This window comes from Musa acuminata, chromosome BXJ3-9, assembly GCF_036884655.1.
Source record: "Musa acuminata AAA Group cultivar baxijiao chromosome BXJ3-9, Cavendish_Baxijiao_AAA, whole genome shotgun sequence".
Taxonomy (NCBI): domain Eukaryota; kingdom Viridiplantae; phylum Streptophyta; class Magnoliopsida; order Zingiberales; family Musaceae; genus Musa; species Musa acuminata.
This window is the reverse complement of record NC_088357.1, coordinates 9,268,518-9,287,534: the sequence shown is the minus strand read 5'-3', so window position 1 is coordinate 9,287,534 and position 19,017 is coordinate 9,268,518. Positions and strand designations below refer to the sequence as shown.

General features: G+C 40.4%; 2 protein-coding genes across 2 annotated transcripts; both read right to left on the bottom strand.

Moving 5' to 3' along the window:
* Positions 1-316: 316 nt before the first annotated feature.
* On the bottom strand, positions 317-12,325 carry LOC135650058 (1-phosphatidylinositol-3-phosphate 5-kinase FAB1B-like). The gene is made up of 12 exons (XM_065169155.1): positions 11,969-12,325; positions 10,889-11,890; positions 7,647-8,378; positions 7,266-7,419; positions 6,790-7,134; positions 5,477-6,421; positions 5,048-5,379; positions 4,836-4,959; positions 4,580-4,750; positions 3,048-4,484; positions 2,366-2,632; positions 317-910 (listed from the first exon to the last, which is right to left on the bottom strand). Exons 2-12 carry the CDS (start codon positions 11,497-11,499, stop codon positions 665-667), a joined length of 5,364 nt encoding a protein of 1,787 aa, XP_065025227.1. The 5' UTR covers positions 11,500-11,890; positions 11,969-12,325; the 3' UTR covers positions 317-664.
* Positions 12,326-13,096: 771 nt separating this feature from the next.
* LOC103997912 (probable pectinesterase/pectinesterase inhibitor 16) lies at positions 13,097-15,270 on the bottom strand. Its single transcript, XM_009419256.3, has 2 exons — positions 14,036-15,270; positions 13,097-13,939 (listed from the first exon to the last, which is right to left on the bottom strand). The coding sequence occupies exons 1-2, from the start codon at positions 15,252-15,254 to the stop codon at positions 13,260-13,262; spliced, it is 1,899 nt and encodes a 632-aa protein (XP_009417531.2). The 5' UTR covers positions 15,255-15,270; the 3' UTR covers positions 13,097-13,259.
* Between the last annotated feature and the right edge of the window lie 3,747 nt (positions 15,271-19,017).

Genomic DNA, 19,017 nt, shown 5'->3' with positions numbered 1-19,017 from the left:
ATCGAGGGAGATCGGAATTCCGAACGTCGTCGTCGGTATGATGGGGAGAAATTTCCACGAAGAGTGGATGGGTTTGGTGTGTTGATGAAGGGGAACAATTCCAAGAACATTAATAATGGAGCCATATAGTTTCTTGATAAGGAACTGATCCCAAGTTTCCAGTTATGGACTTGTAATCATCCGAATTGGGATGGTTGCAAGGTATGCAAAATGCACCTGCACGATCTTTACAGCAGAACATCACTGACGCTTGAAAACGGACGTCATACGATGAAGTTTGAAGATGATCTCATGAGGAAGTATAGGGTGCGAGACATAAGAGGAATACATAATGTACAAATTATGTTGTGGTATAAATAATGTACATGTTGGTACGAGGTAACGACACTTCATACAACCAAAGTATTTGGCATATAAGACTTTGTTTCACATCTATTACAAATAAATGTCAAGTGGCCAAAAAAACCAACAAATCAGATTGTCATCTAGAAATACTACAAGAGATAAAAAGGAGAGGATTGATGGAACCCTAAAATGCGGGCAATCAACCATTACACACCATAAAATTTGCAGGAACTTCCTGTGGCGAATTTAGCGAGGCACCTAGCAGATTATCTTGGCCAAGGTCGGTCCGCGAGTTGCTAGGGATGATGGCAGGAAGTGATCACTGATCTGGAACCACAAGGAAATATGCTGACATTGCTTTTCGGAAACGTTTCTTGTATTGATCGGGTGAAATCACAGTAGGAGATGCATCTTTTGGCCCTCCGAAAATTCCAGAAGCTTTTACCCATGTCTCCAGGTGCTTGTCCCAAGTATACTGTCTCATAAAATCAATGATCCCGACAACCAGCTCTTGCTTGTTCTCATCCACCCCCACAAGTAAAGAGTAATCCATCACATCAATGGACTGCAACAACATCAGCAGTAAAAGAAGTTAAAAGATGTGAATGTTTAAGCCTTTGGTAAGGAAAGCTTGTTGAGTTGCTAAGAAACGAACACTTGGCCGTCTGATGTCACTTGCTAGTTTCATCAACTTTGAACATGGGCAAGCTATTGTTGTGATCCAAAATGGAAATGGAAAGACACAATTATTCCATGGCAAAAAAAAGTACAGACTTGTCTCGTATGATTGTGCAACAGAGCACAACAGCTGATTGACCGTTCATGGGAGGTCATGGTTACAATGTGCTGCAAACCTATGGTTGATACATGTGAATTTAATGATGTCGATAGTAAGCTTACAAACAAGAACGGGGGCATATCTTCCAACATCATAGATTTTTTTAATGACTCTGAATGCAAAAGATTCACTGGATTGGCTGAGATAAAAGTCGGCTTGCCAGAAACACAATTCAGGCCTAGTTACAATACTTGTTGAACCAAATCTACATATACCCTTAAATATATTTCTTAAACCAAGAAAACAATAATTTGCACTAATTCTGTATTTTATTGTAATAATGAGAAAAATTCAGTTCGCAGACACCATGAGGATCTTGTACTGGTTTAAAGTTTATCTAGTCAAAAAACAAACTACAAATACTGGGTGAATGCTAACATAAAAAACAGAATGTAAAGTCTGTTACTTACGGCATAACAAGCTAAAAGCTTCTATTAAATGTAAGGAGATAAAACCTATGGTGAAAGCATTATTCATGTCAACCCAATTTTGAAAAGTAGACTTCTTTTAAATGTCATGGACATAAACACCATCCTTGGTTGGACCAGAGTATACTGATTAGTTCATACTGGTCCAACCAGTTTCCAACCAGAACGTACCAGTCCAATCAACATTTGAAACCTTGTTTTGCAGGACTTACAGCATATCCTCACATTTGAAGAACAGTGGAAAAAGTAGCCGAAGATTAATTTCTTTTGGTTTTAGAGGAAAATGTAAGACAATATAGTCTAGGACTCTTGGTAGACTCATTGGTGAGGGTAGAGAGAAAATTGTGACACTACAAATACTGCTATTCCTTGGTAATATTGAAATAAAGGAATGCAGTTTTCCAACACGAGTGGCAACACAAGCACCCCATCCAATGTCCAGACACCTATCAATTTTGTGCAGATCTGGCAAGTATAAAACTTGATAAACTGGTGAAATTGCTCCAAGGGGAATCTATGGAGGATGCAGTGTTAATTTTAGTCTTTTTCTCCTTTTCTCTCTGCTCAACCCTACCCAAGTAAATATTCTTATTCATGTTTAGTTGTGGAAATAGGATGGATTCTCATCTTTTCTTCCAAAGGAGAATAACTCTTTTAAATAACCCAAATGATCAAGGAAAATTTTCTTAAATAAGTTATGTGATAGCCAATATTTATAGGTAAGAAACATAATTAACTGAAATTATCTACTCACCGCAAGAAATGCAGTGTCATTCCATACAGCTCTTTCCAGGAGTCTCTTTGCTTTGTTTCCAACAAAAATTGGAGAGGTACGCATTGCCTCAATCAAATTTTGATCAAGAAGTACCTTATTGTTACCACTTATATCCGCATTATACCGTGACCTTGAAGATCCTTTGAGGTCATACAACCATTTCACAGACCGTCCAAATAAAAGATTCTCCATAACTAGTACATCCATCCTGGACTCTTTTCCACCCTTCAGATTTTTAACTGCAACCTGCATCAAATATCCAAAAAGCATATCAGAAAAACTAGTAAATAAAATGGTAATTATTCTTGATCATGGTTATTATTTAGTTCTAGGATCTAAGAACTGGTAAACCAATAAAAGGAATTCCAGATTGTTTGTACCAAAGAAGAAACATGAAATTCATCAAATTAAAAAAAAATAAGGAACAGCCAAAAGAAGCTCCAGACTGAGAACCATAGCTCAAAATAGAATAGCAACCTGAATCAGTCAAAACTAAACCAGAATGAAGACCAAGTGTAACAACTATCTGGTATTTTTTGCTAACACAACACTTTGAGAGAGGTACAAATAAGTAATTACATTGACAATAATTTTTCAGACAGTTGACATCTAAGAAAACCTGAAAGAAACGAAAGATGAAAAGGCTCAACATGACGTATACCTGGTAGATGCCGAGAATCTTTGCCAAGCATGTTGGACTCGATGTACTTTTCGACTCCAACAGATACTTGAAATACTCGGGGGCAAATTTGATAAATGATTCTAGCTCTGTCTTGGTAACCTGCTTTATGATGAACCTATCATCCAGTGACTTTGCAAAGAAGACATTGCTCTTCCCACCCTGTGCTCCCCATTTTTTACATCGACTAAGAGACCTTATAAAATCAAGTTCAGACGGACAGCAAGTTCTCCTTAAAGCATCAAAATATTTTGCATAGTAACATGTTACAGAATATCTTACTTTCCCATGAGGCCCATCCACAGCAAAAGAAACTCTGACATGCAATGATTTAGTAGATGCAAGTGGATCTAATATCACCGAGCTCTTGCTACCAGAGGTGGATGAGGTGCTGTCATCAACTGACCCAAAACTTCTGAAGCTTTCAAATGGAATGTCCTCAACTGATTGAAATGATTGAGAGTTTCCAGATTCCTGGATCATCAAGGAAATTGAGGATTCCCTACCATCTTTGGACTTCTCAAACTCATCAGTTATCTGAAAGTGATAATCAGGACAAACAAGAGCATAAGATATAGCACTGGTCGGTTCATCATCATAAACTGGAATGACAGTATCATTCACCCCAAGGGGAAGAAGCAGCCTTGCCCAACCTTGCTGCATTAACTCCTTAAACAAAGAAATATATTCAGGATGGTACTCACTTAGGGCACTGTCACAATTCTTGTTAAGAAAAGCATAGAGATCTGAAAATGATGTTTTTGTCAAAATTGAAATGGCTTCCGCACTCTCTCCCGATCTTGCTGGCATCATATCAGTACAAATGCTTTCTTCAAGATTTTCAGAAGATGAATTTGCAGGTGCTTCTTCAACTGAGGTTAATGATTTCAATTTGCTTCCATCAACTAATGCAGAACCATTTTCACCTCTCCACTTTGCATCCAAGGTGTCTGAGAGATCAGCCATAACTGGGAACTGCCCATCAGAGAGAACCCTACGGACATCAAGACCACATTCTGGAGGATCAAACTGATCGCTTACACTTGTGCTAGTAGAAAGAAGTTTGGTGTTCTTGTCCTGTTCCAGATCTAATCTTTGTTGATTTGTAGTAGATTGCTTATATTGGTCATGTTCATTCCTAGTTCCACTCCCATTAAGGGGTTCAGCAACTGCAGAAACCAGAACATCAGAACTCATGAAGCTCCTCTGTGCCCTGAGAGTTAAATCCTCCTTATTTCTGGTCATGAGACCATTAAGCAGTTCATGAGGGTTACTAAATGAACCCGCAGCAAATTTTAGCCGTTTATCCCATACATAGGACTGCAACAACAATTGTTTTTGTAGCCTATTGACATCAAGAATATCAATGAATGGCTGCCCCATCTTTGCATCCTTTTTCATTACTGTCTGTTTAGATTCCTGGAATGGGTCATTGCAATTAAAACCTATCTACTTGAGGAGGCCAATCTTTGATAAAAAAATGGAGGAAAAGAAAATGGAGTATGTTACTTCACCTCAAACTCTGCCTGCTCTTTCTGAAGAATTCCTTCAAGTTCAATTAAGCGTCTTCTCGATTCAAGGACTTCCATGTTACCATCATGAGAACCAGTGTTCAATACTTTCTCTTCAACTTGGCGCAATGACTTACGTATTGCAATGAAGAGATCATTTGCGGTTTTAACCACCTGTCATTATAACAACATAGTTAACTTCCAAGAGTGCCAAATAATTCAGCCGTAATGCAAAGAAAGAATGATTGGTGGAACAGACTTTATTTGCTTCTTCTTGTACCCATTTCTGATGCTGGAAGTTAAATTCCAGCTTTGGAGGTGGCAGGTAGACAGAGTGTACATTAATTGATGCATACTTGAAGCATGCAACCATTTCCCCATATCTGCACATGTTAAGACTAGCATCAGCAAATAAGTAAGAGTGGGTGTTATCCTCTCAAGTGAGGAAGAATAGAAGGAAAACAAAAGTACCCATAGAAACGTAGACAATCCCTGTGAAGAGAGTGACCACAGCTGGCTACTCTACTTGCAGCAGCATGATTTGAAAAGCTAAGCTCCAAAAATTTACCAAAAGACAAACCCCAGGCAGCATCAGACATTACAACTCTTCGAGTTGCAGGAGGTAGCCCATTGACTCGAGGACAGCGTAGGCACCTGTGCCACATCCATATCTTGCCATCACGTTCTCCAGGCAAAAGAAATTCCTGAAGCTTCCTCACAGATATCGTCAGGCTGCCTTGGTGATGAGTATAACGATAAATATGAGCTTCTGATGGCATCTCACAGGAACGACACCGATAGCTCTGACACAGCAAATATAATGAGGTTCTAGTAGGCAAATTAAATTCTTCAGGAAAAACACTCGTAAGTAAATAAAGCACTCTAAGTACAAATAAAAACCTGATCAAACAGATGGTCACGTAAGTGTCTTCCGAGAGGCTTGTCAAAGCTGCCATAATATTTAATGCGGAACAGATGTGCACGCTCACATACAGTCCCTTTCCATACACAGTGACAAGATAGTGAAACCAAAATGCTCTGATGATCTGAAGGTGATGGTGGGAATTCTTCCTTTGGAAACATGTGATCATTCCTAGAATTATGTTGATCTGAGGTCCCTAAACCTGAAAAACCATGTTGCATTTCTATCATTTTGGTGTCTTCTGTTTGCATATCACAAGCCATATTTTTACCACTCACAAAAGTTTCTGGACTATCAAGATAGTTGGACGTTGGCACTGGACAATGGAGAATTGTTTTATTATCATTTTCCATATATCCAATCTCAGCCTTTGCTTTATTGCCGTCTCTAGTATAACATGAAGAATCACAAAAAAAGGAGCTTGGAGTTGTTGCTGAATGAGACAAAGAATTGAATGGAGCCATACTTTGCTGTTCATCAGTACGTTTAATTTGATTATTTTTGTCAACAGGCAGATCATGCGTATCAACAGATGCAGTAACAGAGGTAGAGAGAAACTTGAAAGCATGAGAAGTATGATTTTCAGAACAAAATGGTGATGCCACTAATCCAGATTTTCCAAAGTTGCCAAGTTCTTTGTTAGAATCTGATTTACTGGATATTTGTGCAGCATTACTAGGTTGTGGATTTTCAGCAGTAGAGATTGTGAAACCAGGTACTGTAGATATAGATCTGTTAATGGTTGAGGGTTTATCTGGCAGTGCAACAGTGATTGGAGACTTCAAAGGAAGTTCTGGAAGAGAAGCCCCTTCATCTGCAAGAAAAGATGTTTCCAATGCCAAATGATATGCTGCAAACACTCCGTATTGGATAACATGTTTGACTTTCTTTAGTTCATCACCATTGGAACCCTTAAGCAGAATCTACAAAAAAAGAAAAATCATAATTGACATGTGCATTCAATTGCCTTATTTGTGTGTTTACAAAAACATAACTAACAAGAAGCATCAAAATCTCCTCATCCTCTATTTATTATTAAAAATATCCTTCAAAACAGAAAAGTTGTTCGAGAATAAACTTTTTATAAAAAAACCAATTACAAGCACAGCACTCTAAAGTGTCAAAAAAAAAAAAAAGCTGTTTGAGCAAAACATAAATCTGATGGTATGTCTGCAATTTGCTTGGTGGAACACCAAAATACAGAAATATCAATGGTGATGCATGAAGAGTTTTCATCACTTGGCAACAAAACAACAACCAATAACTAAAATTAGGAAACTTGAGAACTTACAGTACAGCCCAAGGGCTTTGGACATCCCTCAAAAAACATCAACGTCTTTAGGAGTTTCTTTCCTTCCTGTCCAGCAGTGCCATGCTCTTCGAGAAACTTCTCCACATGAAACAAGTCACAATGACCCAGTTTAGGAGACGAAAGGTGGTCAATTGAAGGGACTATCTGAGCACCAGTACAGCGTGCGATACGCTCTAAGAGTGGCCTTTTAATATTCAAGACAAGTGAAATGTTTTTAGCAAGAAGATAATCTTGAGCAAATCGAGAAACTGATTTCTCCACCAAAAGGACATTGGGGTGATGAGCATCTATCTTTGCAATTGCCATCTTTAGGTGATCCATTTCCTGGAGAAAACAAAAAAAGTTCAGAAATGACAATGAAGCATCTCACTCTCTACGCATATATAGCATACATAAATGCCTGCACACAAGCTAAATTTAAATGCATGCAACTTAAGACTAAGGGGTAAATTAACCTGCTGTAACAATGTATCAAAACTTGAAAGCAAATTTGTCACACGCTGATACTCAAGAGCTCCACCAAGGATTAGGAAGCGGGGCTTCTCAATCTTCGACAACATACGACGATGAGCCACGTTCTTCTTGCACACAACTCCTTTCACCACCATGCTAGAAGAAAAAGGAAAAAGAACATATATTAGCACCATAGCATTTCCCAGGAATCAAAGAGTCCATGAGTTACACAAAACAACAATACACCAGCCAAATCATGATAATCAAGTCTGCTACAACATCATCTAAAGCAATTACATTTCCATTATCGAGAAGGCTCATGAAACATAAACTGAAAGTTCACGTATTCAACTTGATGAAACATTAAAAGAACATAAATTTACCTATCACTGAGATGCCCACAAGCTAGGCACTTAACTTTCACATATAATCCAGGGTCCATTCCTCCTCCGCTGCTAGTGTCTGGCTTAAGAAGTGTTGCTGCTTCCCACGACAAAGAAGTTATTATATCCAGCCAATTCTCCTTACCATCTTCTTCACAGATGGATATATTTTCAACTTGAAGTAGTTGAGATACCAAAGCCCTAAAATGCCCATCAACAACACTTTTCATGGCTCTCTTATGTTCCTCACTAGATCGATCTCTGCTTCCGTGCCCACTACTACTAAAGCTATTTGATGAACATGGATAATGCCATTCTCCTGTAGCATCTTCTTCATCATCATCATCAAATAGAACAGCTTCTCTCTCATCTTCTTCATCTTCAGGCTCAGGAGGGAGCCAAAGTTGTTGATTGTTCTCGAAGTCCATAGGCTCTGCATCAGTGCTATCCACACCATATATGGAGGAAGAACCACATTCAACATTATTGAAAAAACCTTGTTCTTCCCCCTGATCAACACCTAACGAAGAATGGAATTCACAGCTGTGAGTCAATGGCAAGCCAATATCCTGAGTTCCAATAGTTACTTCGGCAGGATGAATTTTATTTGATCGATAACTCTGCTCAGATTCATCGAAACCAGCTGGACCATAAAATTCATCAGAGTTGTGGAATTTTTGTTCTTCTGAATCCCAGTGACATGCTCCATAGTCATCATCATCATCATCACTCCTGTAATCGGAGGCAAACTATATATTTAAGTGTCAAATGCCAAAATAAATTATTGACATGCTTGATTTGACTTTCACATTAAAAATATGGAGACTTTTTCCATCAACACTTAAATTGCCATATGACAAAACTGTAATTCAGAAAAGAAATTGTGATGTATTAATGAAGATGTGTGATGAAAGAAATTTCTATAGTAAAATATGATCTAGCTGGACACAACAATTCCTATACATATCAGAAAAGGTAACTTTGGAATTAAGCTACAAGGGCTAGTAAAAAATTTAGCACAAAGTTCTCAGAATTTTAACAAGCTCAACCAAATATATGAAATCTGAATTTTTCAACAAGTGATGATTGAAAAATAGCATGAAAGGAATTAATCACAACTACACTGTAATAAATCAAGCTAAAGAACTCATGGAAGAAGCTATAGTGTCAGGTAATGATTCATAGGTTTCATGCATTATGTTAAAGTTAATGTAATTAACATATCAGATGCACTTAATCAATATTTTCAAAATAATGGAACAATTATATTAAATACAGGATTTTATCAGGTTTATTGTAGAAATTTTAATTTCAACAATGTACTGTTAATATGTGTTTTTCAGGAGTATAGTAGTCATAATTTTTTGGCATCTAAGATGACATTTAAGGAGTCTAATAAGAAAAGGCACATCCGACTACAAGAAGTCTCAATTAGAGGCTCTTGCTAGACATGGAATAAAATGCCCAACATACACTTGTTTTAACAAAGCTATCACGGAATGAAGGTTTTATAGAAGGGTTAGGATATAACTTTTCTTTATCTTTTTTCATTAACTTAGGCCCACAAGATGGAAAAGAAATTCTTAGAGATAAGGAATTTTCTTATAATAGATTTCACTCACTTATCTTCTCCCAACTCCTTGCTCATATGCTGTCTCCTCTCTCAATCCATGTAACAATCAGTCACTTGAGTTTATTCCCTTGGGTACACTAAAAGAAAACATTGGAGTAAAACGATCCAATAAAACTTATCTACATTTCAAGCGATGGCTAGCTACTACCAACGTTTTCCCAAAAGAAAAAGAAAAGCAAAAGTTGTAATCATTATTACAATGCTTTTGTGGTCATGATAGAGTATGATTGGTATTTGATACCTTATCCTGCTGTTTATACTATGTAATAAATGCAGATTAAGACCATAACAAGAAAATTTTAATCAACAGCAAATTCAACATTTAATTAGATTAAAGAAAAACTACAAAATGGGCACACTTGTGACTTGTGAGCAAACTGAATCCCTGACATAAATATTTAAGTCAAGCATAGGTTTCAAGAACCATTTATCTTGATTTAATGAAGTCTGCCACTAAAATTCGTCAGTGTCTCAGCATGATTAGCAGAATTGGAAGCAACACACTGAACTCCCAAATTGACCATCAGAATTGACTCTTGACCAAGAACTTGGACAACAACCAAACTATCTCGAGGACAAATGCCCGCAATTGGGATTATTTCATGCAACCTAGTGCTTAATTTGGTTTATAAGAGATCTGATAGACCAATCCATATTATAGTTGTAAACTTTAAAACACTAGGGCTTTGGACACTTCTGAACTTATAAAAAAAAAAAGAGTTTAGAAAAGAGACATATACAAGACATACTAGATTCAGATATGGGCTACTCATCACCAGAAAGTGCCCTGAAAGAACTAGGAAACAAATTATATTATTGCCAAAATTAATTACTAAACAATATTTAGGATTCTCAGCTTTAGGAAAATGTGCCCATTGTGAAGTAATGATTATGCAATTTGGGTGAAGAAAACATCTCTGTATGTTCTTCTCTTACATTTCTGTCTTTCCTAGCTTTGGTAACTTGAAATTATGTTATTTACAAAATTATCTTATTTATTGATTTATTTTGCCACAAGACACAATGTCTAAGAAGATTCATTTGGTTTTGGCTCAGCCATAGCAATGGCTACTGGCCGCGTTCAGAAACAAGAAAGACAGCTGCACCACAAGTTTGATGGTCTTATTCTTCTATCATTTAAAATGAGTAAATGGCGTCCCTCACTTGTCCAGATATTCAGAAAAGATGGTTTTAAGGATGTTTCTACAAGGTTGAACAAGCACAAAATGCAGCAGAATGTTTTTACGAACACTTATTGTCTGAAAGGATGGTTAAGGTACATATCCTCTGGTTTGCCTAATCCGTATATCAATTTCCAGAGGATTGACATTCAAAAATAGACAGTCACAATATCTGCTTAAATCTCATTGAAGGAGCTTTCTCAACTTTGCAAGAGCTGTAAAGCCAATAATTATAAAAAGATTGGAGGCTCCAATAATGTTACGATGACATAAGCACAAAAGATATTTGTGGAGATGCTATACATGTATGAATGTCGAAAAAGCAATTTGTTACTTATTGTTGAGTGTAGTAATCTACCTATGAGCTTATTCCCCTATAGAAAAGTGCATAATGATGGCAGATAATGACATCAAAAATATAATTGCACCTGTTCAAGAACCTGAAATGAGCTGGAGAATTATCGCCTTTATCCACCAAAGAATTCATGGTAGTCTCTGATATCAACATGTCTTGTTTGTCAGAGTAGATTTCCAACTGAATAGACTGACTGGGGCAACAGACAGGACCATGAGGGGCTTGCTGGTAAGCTCCACTTGAATATGTGAAAGAAACTGCTGATGATGTACTGCTATTAGCAGTACCACTGGACTTGGTACTAGCCAAACTTGTAGTTGAAAGGGAAGGACTAAGTATCGGACCTGAAGGTTGAACTTCATCCCTTGAGGCTGCTACGTCCTCCGACTGCTTGAAGCAAAAACTACACACCCTAATCAACTCTCCTTCTCGGAAATTCTCGATGTCATAGAAATTAGCAGGGACAAAATTTGAGGTGCATTTAGCACAGAAAACACGGCCACACTTACGACAATGGTGTCTCCGATTGAGGATCGTGAACTGTGAGTCACATTCATAACAGACCATACAACTATCATCAGGCATCCAAAAGGCCCTCGAAATGCAAGCTGGATCAGCCCTCCAAGGAATCCAGGATTTCACTATGCTGACTAAATCAGGGAACCTCTCGTCAGGGGTTTCCATAGACGACAGACCCTCCCAAGCCCTTTCATTCTGATTTTTTCATTTGCAGCTATCCCGACAACGATTGAAATGTTTCACCAACCGATTAGCACTGGATCAGAATTGAACCCAGAAGTTTAGCCTTTGGCCCACAAAAATGAATTCCTGTTGAATTAATCGTGACAGAAGAACCCTGCTTCCAGATTTCAATACCTAGCTGATGAAAAATTCAGAACCACGAACCAAAGATTCAGATTTGAGACTCTAAACGATGTCCTTTGTACTCGAGATCCATCTCTCATTATCCATACATCTCACCTACACGGTCACTGTTCAAAACCCTAATAGATCAATATACGGATTATATCCGGCAGCAATTTGGCCACAAAACCTCAGCCGTCGAAGATCAATTCTGCAGAATGAAATAAAAGAAGGATCTCCATCAACAACCTTCGGATAAAATTATCCAAAATAGGAAACGAATATCTACCGAAAGAAGAACAAGAGCCAAGAATCAAAATCAAGGAGATTCACGGCCGAGGAGCTCGACGGCGAGATTCCCACTGGCTCGAATTCGGAACGAACAGAGGCGATTTCGGAGCAACAGAGGAATTTGGGTACGAATTCGAGTGGAGCGGATCAATCGCCGCATGAGATCCCCACAGCTTCCGGAAGCCTCAGAGCTTGATCTGATCGAGCTCTCGACCAAATCCACGGGAACCCAACCAACATGGCGCCGAATAATTTGCAGCGCAGGGGAACAAGGTCGATCTCAACTTTCCCCCTCGTCCACCTTTTCCGACTCGCCCCCTCTGCTTCGGCTTTCACGCGGAGAAGGGAAGCCCCTTCCTTCTTCTCTCGCCTTTTCCACGTCGCACTCTAAGCCAATACCAGCGCCTCTAACTTCCTCTTCATTGGAGGAAAGAACGACCCCACAGCGGGGCCCAGATACTGATCCAGCATTTCATTGATAACAAAACAGGTAGCGTCGAGAGTAGAATCACAAAGGTATCTTTCTTTTGAATTTTAGTTATGTGGGCTTAAATCGTACAGACCCAAATGGACCCGCGGAGTCAACACGAGTTGACAGTTGTGAACCGCCATGAATGATTTATTATGTTATTTTTTATTTATTATATGATTTGTATATGACAATAATGTCTTTATTTTTAGATTTAAGCATGATGATGTACTTTGGGGCAATTGAGATTTAGAGATCAATTAAATGGTCAATGTAGTTTATACTAATTGATTACATTTGGTGATTCATGAATCATTTTGGATGAACACAAGGGTGTTAATTACTCCAACAACCAATCATTTCTACTATTGATAATTATAATTACATTTTTGGCATAATTTTGCTTATAATTAATTTAAAGCTGGAGTTAGTAAAGAGGGAAACAATATATACTTCAATGATCAATACATCCTCAACAAATTAAGACAAAACTTGGCCTACTTATATCATACATCCTCAACAACATCTAACATTTGTTATTATGGGGTCAGTACTTCAAACCAATATTGTTTTATCACAAAAGGATAGTCAAATAATTTTGTCAATGATAGATTTTGTTTTACTCTGCAAACAACACAGTTTGAGATAATAATTAAAAAAAAAGGAATTTCTAAGGTCTCCAGCATTTATAACATCAATATGGAAATTATAACATTCACAGCTTGTACACCACCACTTAAGGCCCACAAGGCATTTGCTTTAAGGCCCATTAAGGGCCCGTTTACCTGGACCTGGGGGCCGTGGAACAACCAGTAGGGTATCAGAGTCCGGAGGTGTAGCTGACACCGGTGTTCGGCAACCAGTAGTCCCCGACGATGAACTCTGCAACCGTGAACTTGGACGCCTCGCTGGATGAGAGGGACGGGTGGACGCCGGCCCAGGAGACGCGGCCGGAGGTGGAGGCCCCTGGCCCCGTGTTGGCGTACTCCCCGTAGTAGAGCGTGGACAGCGCGAAGCTTCCCGACCAGGGCTCCCAACCGTCCGGGTCGATCGAATCGTCCAAGTAGGTCTCCATCACGACGGTCCGGGAGTACTTCTGCCACGGCCGGCCGAGGTACGTCGGCGTGCTCCCCAGGTCGGACGAGCCCTGTATCTTGCACTTCTGGATGGAGATGCCCGTGTTCTGGTTGGGGTCGGTGCGGCCCTGCGCCGTGACGGAGTTCTTCTGGCCGCCCCCGGGCTTCCGGGGCTGGATGTAGCAGTTCTGCAGCACCACGGCGGAGTTGCCGAAGATGAAGTCGACGGTGCCGTAGATGTCGGTCTCCGTGTAGAACTGGCGGTTGGAGTGGGTGTACAGGGTGTCTTGGTAGCCCTGGACGGAGCACTGGTACACCACGGACTTGTCAGCGCCGACGCGCAGCGCCACCGCCTGGTGCTTGCTTGGGCCTGAGTTGTTGATGATGGTCAAGCCCTTCGCGATGAAGCCCGCACCCATTGCAGCTGCCATGATTAAGACTGCTCGTCAGATAATGTACTTGGTAGTAATTCCACGAATTTATAAGGGTAGATATGGAAATTGACTTGGAAAACACATACCGACAGTCGCAGAGCCGTACGTTGTGTAGCCGTCATTGGCGTTCCTGCTGCCTACAACGATCGATTTGCCCTTTCCATCCCCCATTAACATTACGTTCTTCTGCTTGGTTGGGATGTTGATGTACTCTTTGTACGTGCCAGCTTTCACGTATATCACTTTCGTGCTACCATCGCCGCTGCCCTTGGAGGCCAAGGACACGAAGGCGATCGCCTCATTGATGGTCGTGTGCGTCCCGCTGCCGTCCTTGGCCACCACCGCGTCAGCCCGGATGTCCTCTGGAGAGGCCTGTAGAAGTCTCCGGTCTCCTGCCGATAGCCACTCCGGAAACCTGTCGGACAGGAGCTTCCGGCCACCATGGCCGTCCTTGTCCTTAGCCTTAACCTTCTTATGCAGCGCCAACGCGTTGCTGATGTACTGCGACAGGCTCTCCACCTGGGCGTTCAAGGAGTCGCCGCCCTTGGCCTTGACGGTCTCGAGGCCCTCCGAGCACGTCGCCTGGTTGGTCAGCGCGGCACTGAGCCACGTCTGGACGTCGTGGAAGCCGGAGCTCTTCTTCGCGCGCAAGACGTCGTCGAGCTGGTCCAGGGTGATGTCCAGGAGCTCGAGGCAGTCGTTGACGCTCGACTGCGAGCGCGAGGTGGACTTCTGGGCCGACGGCTGCGTCAGGTTGTAAGCCACGTCACGCGCCACGCGGGCCCTGCTCTTCGCGGACTCGACGGAGACGTCGAACATCTCCTTCGTGCTGGCCGTCGACGCAACCGACGCCAGCGCCGCCTCGCATGCCTCCGGGTAGAGGGTGGACTTGCAGGTGGAAGCGACAGAGCTCTCAGTGACGGCGGTGGACGTGTCGGTGGCTCTGGAGACTACGTTGTGGGAATGCAGCGAGTGACCCAGTGGCTTCGGCTTAGCTCCTGCTTGCTTTATGGTCTTTAAAGCGAGGCCGGCAGATAAAGCTATGGCTAGAGAGACTGCAAATGCCCATACAACGAGCTTTTTCTTGTGCTCCCTATTCCTTGACATCATCACTCTCTCATACACACTCATGCTTCCAACATGCGCCATTTTTAAGAGGGAAGAGAGAAAGATGAAGGCTATATAGTGAGGAACTCCATGGAAGAGGAAATGGCGAAGGCGGAAGAGTCCTTTACAGAGGAAGTCAAGCTGGTGGTAGTCCAAATATATAAGCAGCATCAAGCGTAGAATATTCACCACATTCATCCCAAAAAGTAAAGTATAAAGCAGCCACTCTGCAACGTCGATGCTCTCTACCCACTTGGCAGTGAATCAATCATGCTATCATATCATTTATATGCACTAAAGCAAGTCATGTGTGTCTGCCTCCTTTCTCTCCATTTCCCTTTTACGTTAATGTTTCATCGGCGTTCCATGCGTCTGTTGGATTTACACACTTGGATCCATGCAGTGAATCTATCAATCTTTCAACTGGTTTGCACGATCAGCTTAGATTTCTGATACTGACAATGATCATCCAACTAATGATTTAATGATAACTGCTGCATATGTAATTCACAGGAAGATGGATCCATAGGCATTTGTACAGACTCAACAAGATCATAATTATTTGATCGTTTGACGGGCTTATCGATCGTCCCCTTCTGCTTTTTGCGTGCAGGTTGTGGTGGTGGTTGAGGAGGGAGGGGGGGGTTCACTACATTTAAAGATTCCATCAAATACGGATGGTAACGCAAGGGGCAAATAAGACGGAATTAGGTGCAATGTCATAGTCTATTCTTTTGTTATTGCCTGGTATATTATCTTTATTAGTAGAGCATTTGCCACACACCAATAAAGTTTGGTTGCAATCAATTGGCGTCTACACATGCACCCTTGGTCTTTTGCGGTCATCGTGTTTCTTGGGTAGGGTTTTGGAGAAGCTTTCAGAGGTCCAACAACAAACTACAATTCATTTTTCTGTGGTCGATGTTACAGACAATAGGATAGATTCATGTTTCCATTCTTGCAAGAAAACCTTTAGAGACTGGCGTTGAAGAATATACAAAGACTAGCAACTCGCAGTAAACATACTGAACATTTGTCACATATGACAACATCAGTTCTTGGGCAAGCAATACCGCAAGAGAGAGAGAGAGAGAGAGAGAGGGTTAATAGAATGGGATGATAGAGTGACTGAAGAGATCCAAAATAATTGTGGGTGAATTCCTTTGACGTCAAGAGAAGATTCAACGTCAATCTCATCACATCCTTTGACTTCAGCAAAGTTATCGCAAGAAAAGTTCAAAGGTCAGGAGCATTACTTCATGTCCCTCCCAATTGCTATGCTTTTAGAGTCTCGGTTCACATCTTTCTCCAAGGACAGTTGGACATTACAGTGTCAAACATAATCAATCGCTGCAGTGGTCAAACCCCCTTATCCTAAACGAAACCTCTAATTGGAAACCTTTACACAGTTCATATTTCTTCTCAAGATTATGCTTATAACGTGTTTTTGGTGGAATTCACTCCCAAACTAAAAGACACATACTATGTGGATATAGATTTATAATGCAAAATATCATTAAAAATTCAGGGTGGGGGGGGAGCCTCTCCTTAGATGAGAAGCATTGTATCACAATATAAATATTATCCATTAGATCGGCACTTATCCACTGGACGACTTTTGCTTGTCCCCATATAGATTTAACTACTTTAATGTTCTTGTTTGGTTATTCAAAGCTGACTCCATGATTGCATGCATGGAATTATCTTCCATGGACCCTTGTGATTCCTACACTCCAGTATCGGAGTACATACTATGACAATTTCTGAAGTACATTCAGGTCTATTTTCTTAACCTTTTACTTCTTTCATGTCCACTATCATTTTTTGACGTGAGGCATAAGCATTAGAGGTAAAGTTGACGAGTGACTTCTGCAATTCAAAGCTATTAATCTCCAATTTACATTGCATATGATGACTGACACTAAACTACCCTTCTCTTTTGCTTGGCACCTTCTGCCGTTGCTAGACAATTAGGTGGAGTCAATGCTCCACGATGACAATGATGTAGAAACACTGGAGTGAAGTCTGGGCTGATAAAGTTGCTATTGACGATTGAAGTATGGGAGTACATACTATGACAATTTCTAAAGTGCATTCAGGTCTATTTTCTTAAACCTTTTACTTCTTTCATGTCCACTGTCATTTTTTGACGTGAGGCATATGCATTAGAGGTAAAGTTGACAAGTGACTTCTGCAATTCAAAGCTATTAATCTCCAATTTACATTGCATATGATGACTGACACTAAACTACCCTTCTCTTTTGCTTGGCACCTTCTGCCGTTGCTAGACAATTAGGTGGAGTCAATGCTCCACTATGACAATGATGTAGAAACACTGGAGTGAAGTCTGGGCTGATAAAGTTGCTATTGACGATGAAGAAGAAGATGCTGATAAAAAGCCAAGAGTTGGTGGTGGTAGTCCAAATAGGTATGGAAGTGATTTGGGAAATGGAAATTTGGATCATGTTGAGAGATAGATGGTAAGGTAATGGAGACGTTGGAGACAATGATTTGGAAGATAGTCACACACATAGATAATACAATTTATAATCGTAGGCTATGTGCAATAATATTGATCGATAATAGATGATTAAATTTCTCAATTACGACTCAGATGATCATGAGACGAAATTACATATATGATTCAGCAAGTTATTAGTTTATTCACAAATGAGACTCGAATAAGCAATTAATCAAGATAAATTATTTCATAGCAGCATTTGCTTTTGCATGCCTTTATTCTGAGCCAGATAGGAAGAACACAACGTTTATCGGTGGGGGCAACTCATTCTTTTCTCTTGGCTATGGTTTCTTGAGAATTTTCCAAAGGGCAGTGTGTGGTCCTGGTGTGATATTTGTTCTATGTTAGGAACTTATGCCTGCCGTGGTCGATGGGTTAGGAACTTATCGTTTGGTTTGGTCTAATCCCGAGTGGACAGAGCGCAATGCTCGAATGGAAGTCAACATCAGGTCAGATCCAAACTTCGTGAATTGATCCAGGGTAGATTAAGGAGTTATTCTTTGAACCAAAAGGAATTCGATATTAGACTTAGAGGGTCATACACATATAATAATAGACGATGCAATAAGTAGAGATTCAGATATGAGATATCCGTCGGAGCCCCTAACCAATAAACTTTTGAATTATTGAATCCTACGGATGAGATCCAATAAGGACACTTATGTTTTCATCCTATCTAAATCCGAAGTGTCGCATCGATATAGTAGAGTACATCATGTTACCCCTAAGATTTCACATTGACTACTAATTATCCTATCACTCTCCAAAGGCAAATCCTCTCTCACCGGATCTTTCGTCCGGCAATCCCAAGATATTAATGTCCGGTACGAATAAATCTTGAATTGGATTTGGTCGTGAGTTGGCATCACCGACAAACCAACTTCATGCACATCTCCATTCAGTTAGGTGAGACATACTAAGACATGTTGGTAATAGTCTATAAAGCCGAGATGAGTGCATTTTGGGTTTAGGTTTGGTAGTTAATAAGTCATTTATTTTATTAGGCTAAATCACGAAAAGTTTGACTTCTAAGTGCCTGATTTATCAGTGGTCAAAACAATGTTCTTCTAGATGACAGAAAGTTACCCTTTGAATGCTACTTGACAGATATAATAAACATAAGACCAAGGTTTATAACAAGAATAAGATTGATAGGAAAAGCTTGCATGGCACCGTCATCATGACAATATCAGTGTCAGTAAGTGTCGGCCAGCAGAAATGGCATAAAGCATCGCAATGAGATTAAGAGGATGACGACCGCTTACATGTCAAAACCTAGGATACTGATTGGTGTCATCCCTTTCAAGTAGCAATAATTGGGCTAGGAATTGGTTGGGGACTTCTCTGAAGCACCTCACTGCTACTGCATGCCTGAGATCATCACATTCCATATGGGTTGTGCTTGCAGTAGGTGTTTGTGTTTAAGTGAATTAGGTGAAG

Coding starts and splice junctions, on each gene's coding strand:
- LOC103997912 (XM_009419256.3), bottom strand. CDS start 15,254: ATGAATGTGGTGAATATTCTACGCTTGATGCTGCTTATATATTTGGAC. Junction 13,940..14,035: donor GTACGGCTCTGCGACTGTCG/GTATGTGTTTTC, acceptor TAATCATGGCAG/CTGCAATGGGTGCGGGCTTC.
- LOC135650058 (XM_065169155.1), bottom strand. CDS start 11,499: ATGGAAACCCCTGACGAGAGGTTCCCTGATTTAGTCAGCATAGTGAAA. Junction 7,420..7,646: donor TGTGGGCATCTCAGTGATAG/GTAAATTTATGT, acceptor TTTTTCTTCTAG/CATGGTGGTGAAAGGAGTTG. Junction 5,380..5,476: donor GTGACCATCTGTTTGATCAG/GTTTTTATTTGT, acceptor TTGCTGTGTCAG/AGCTATCGGTGTCGTTCCTG.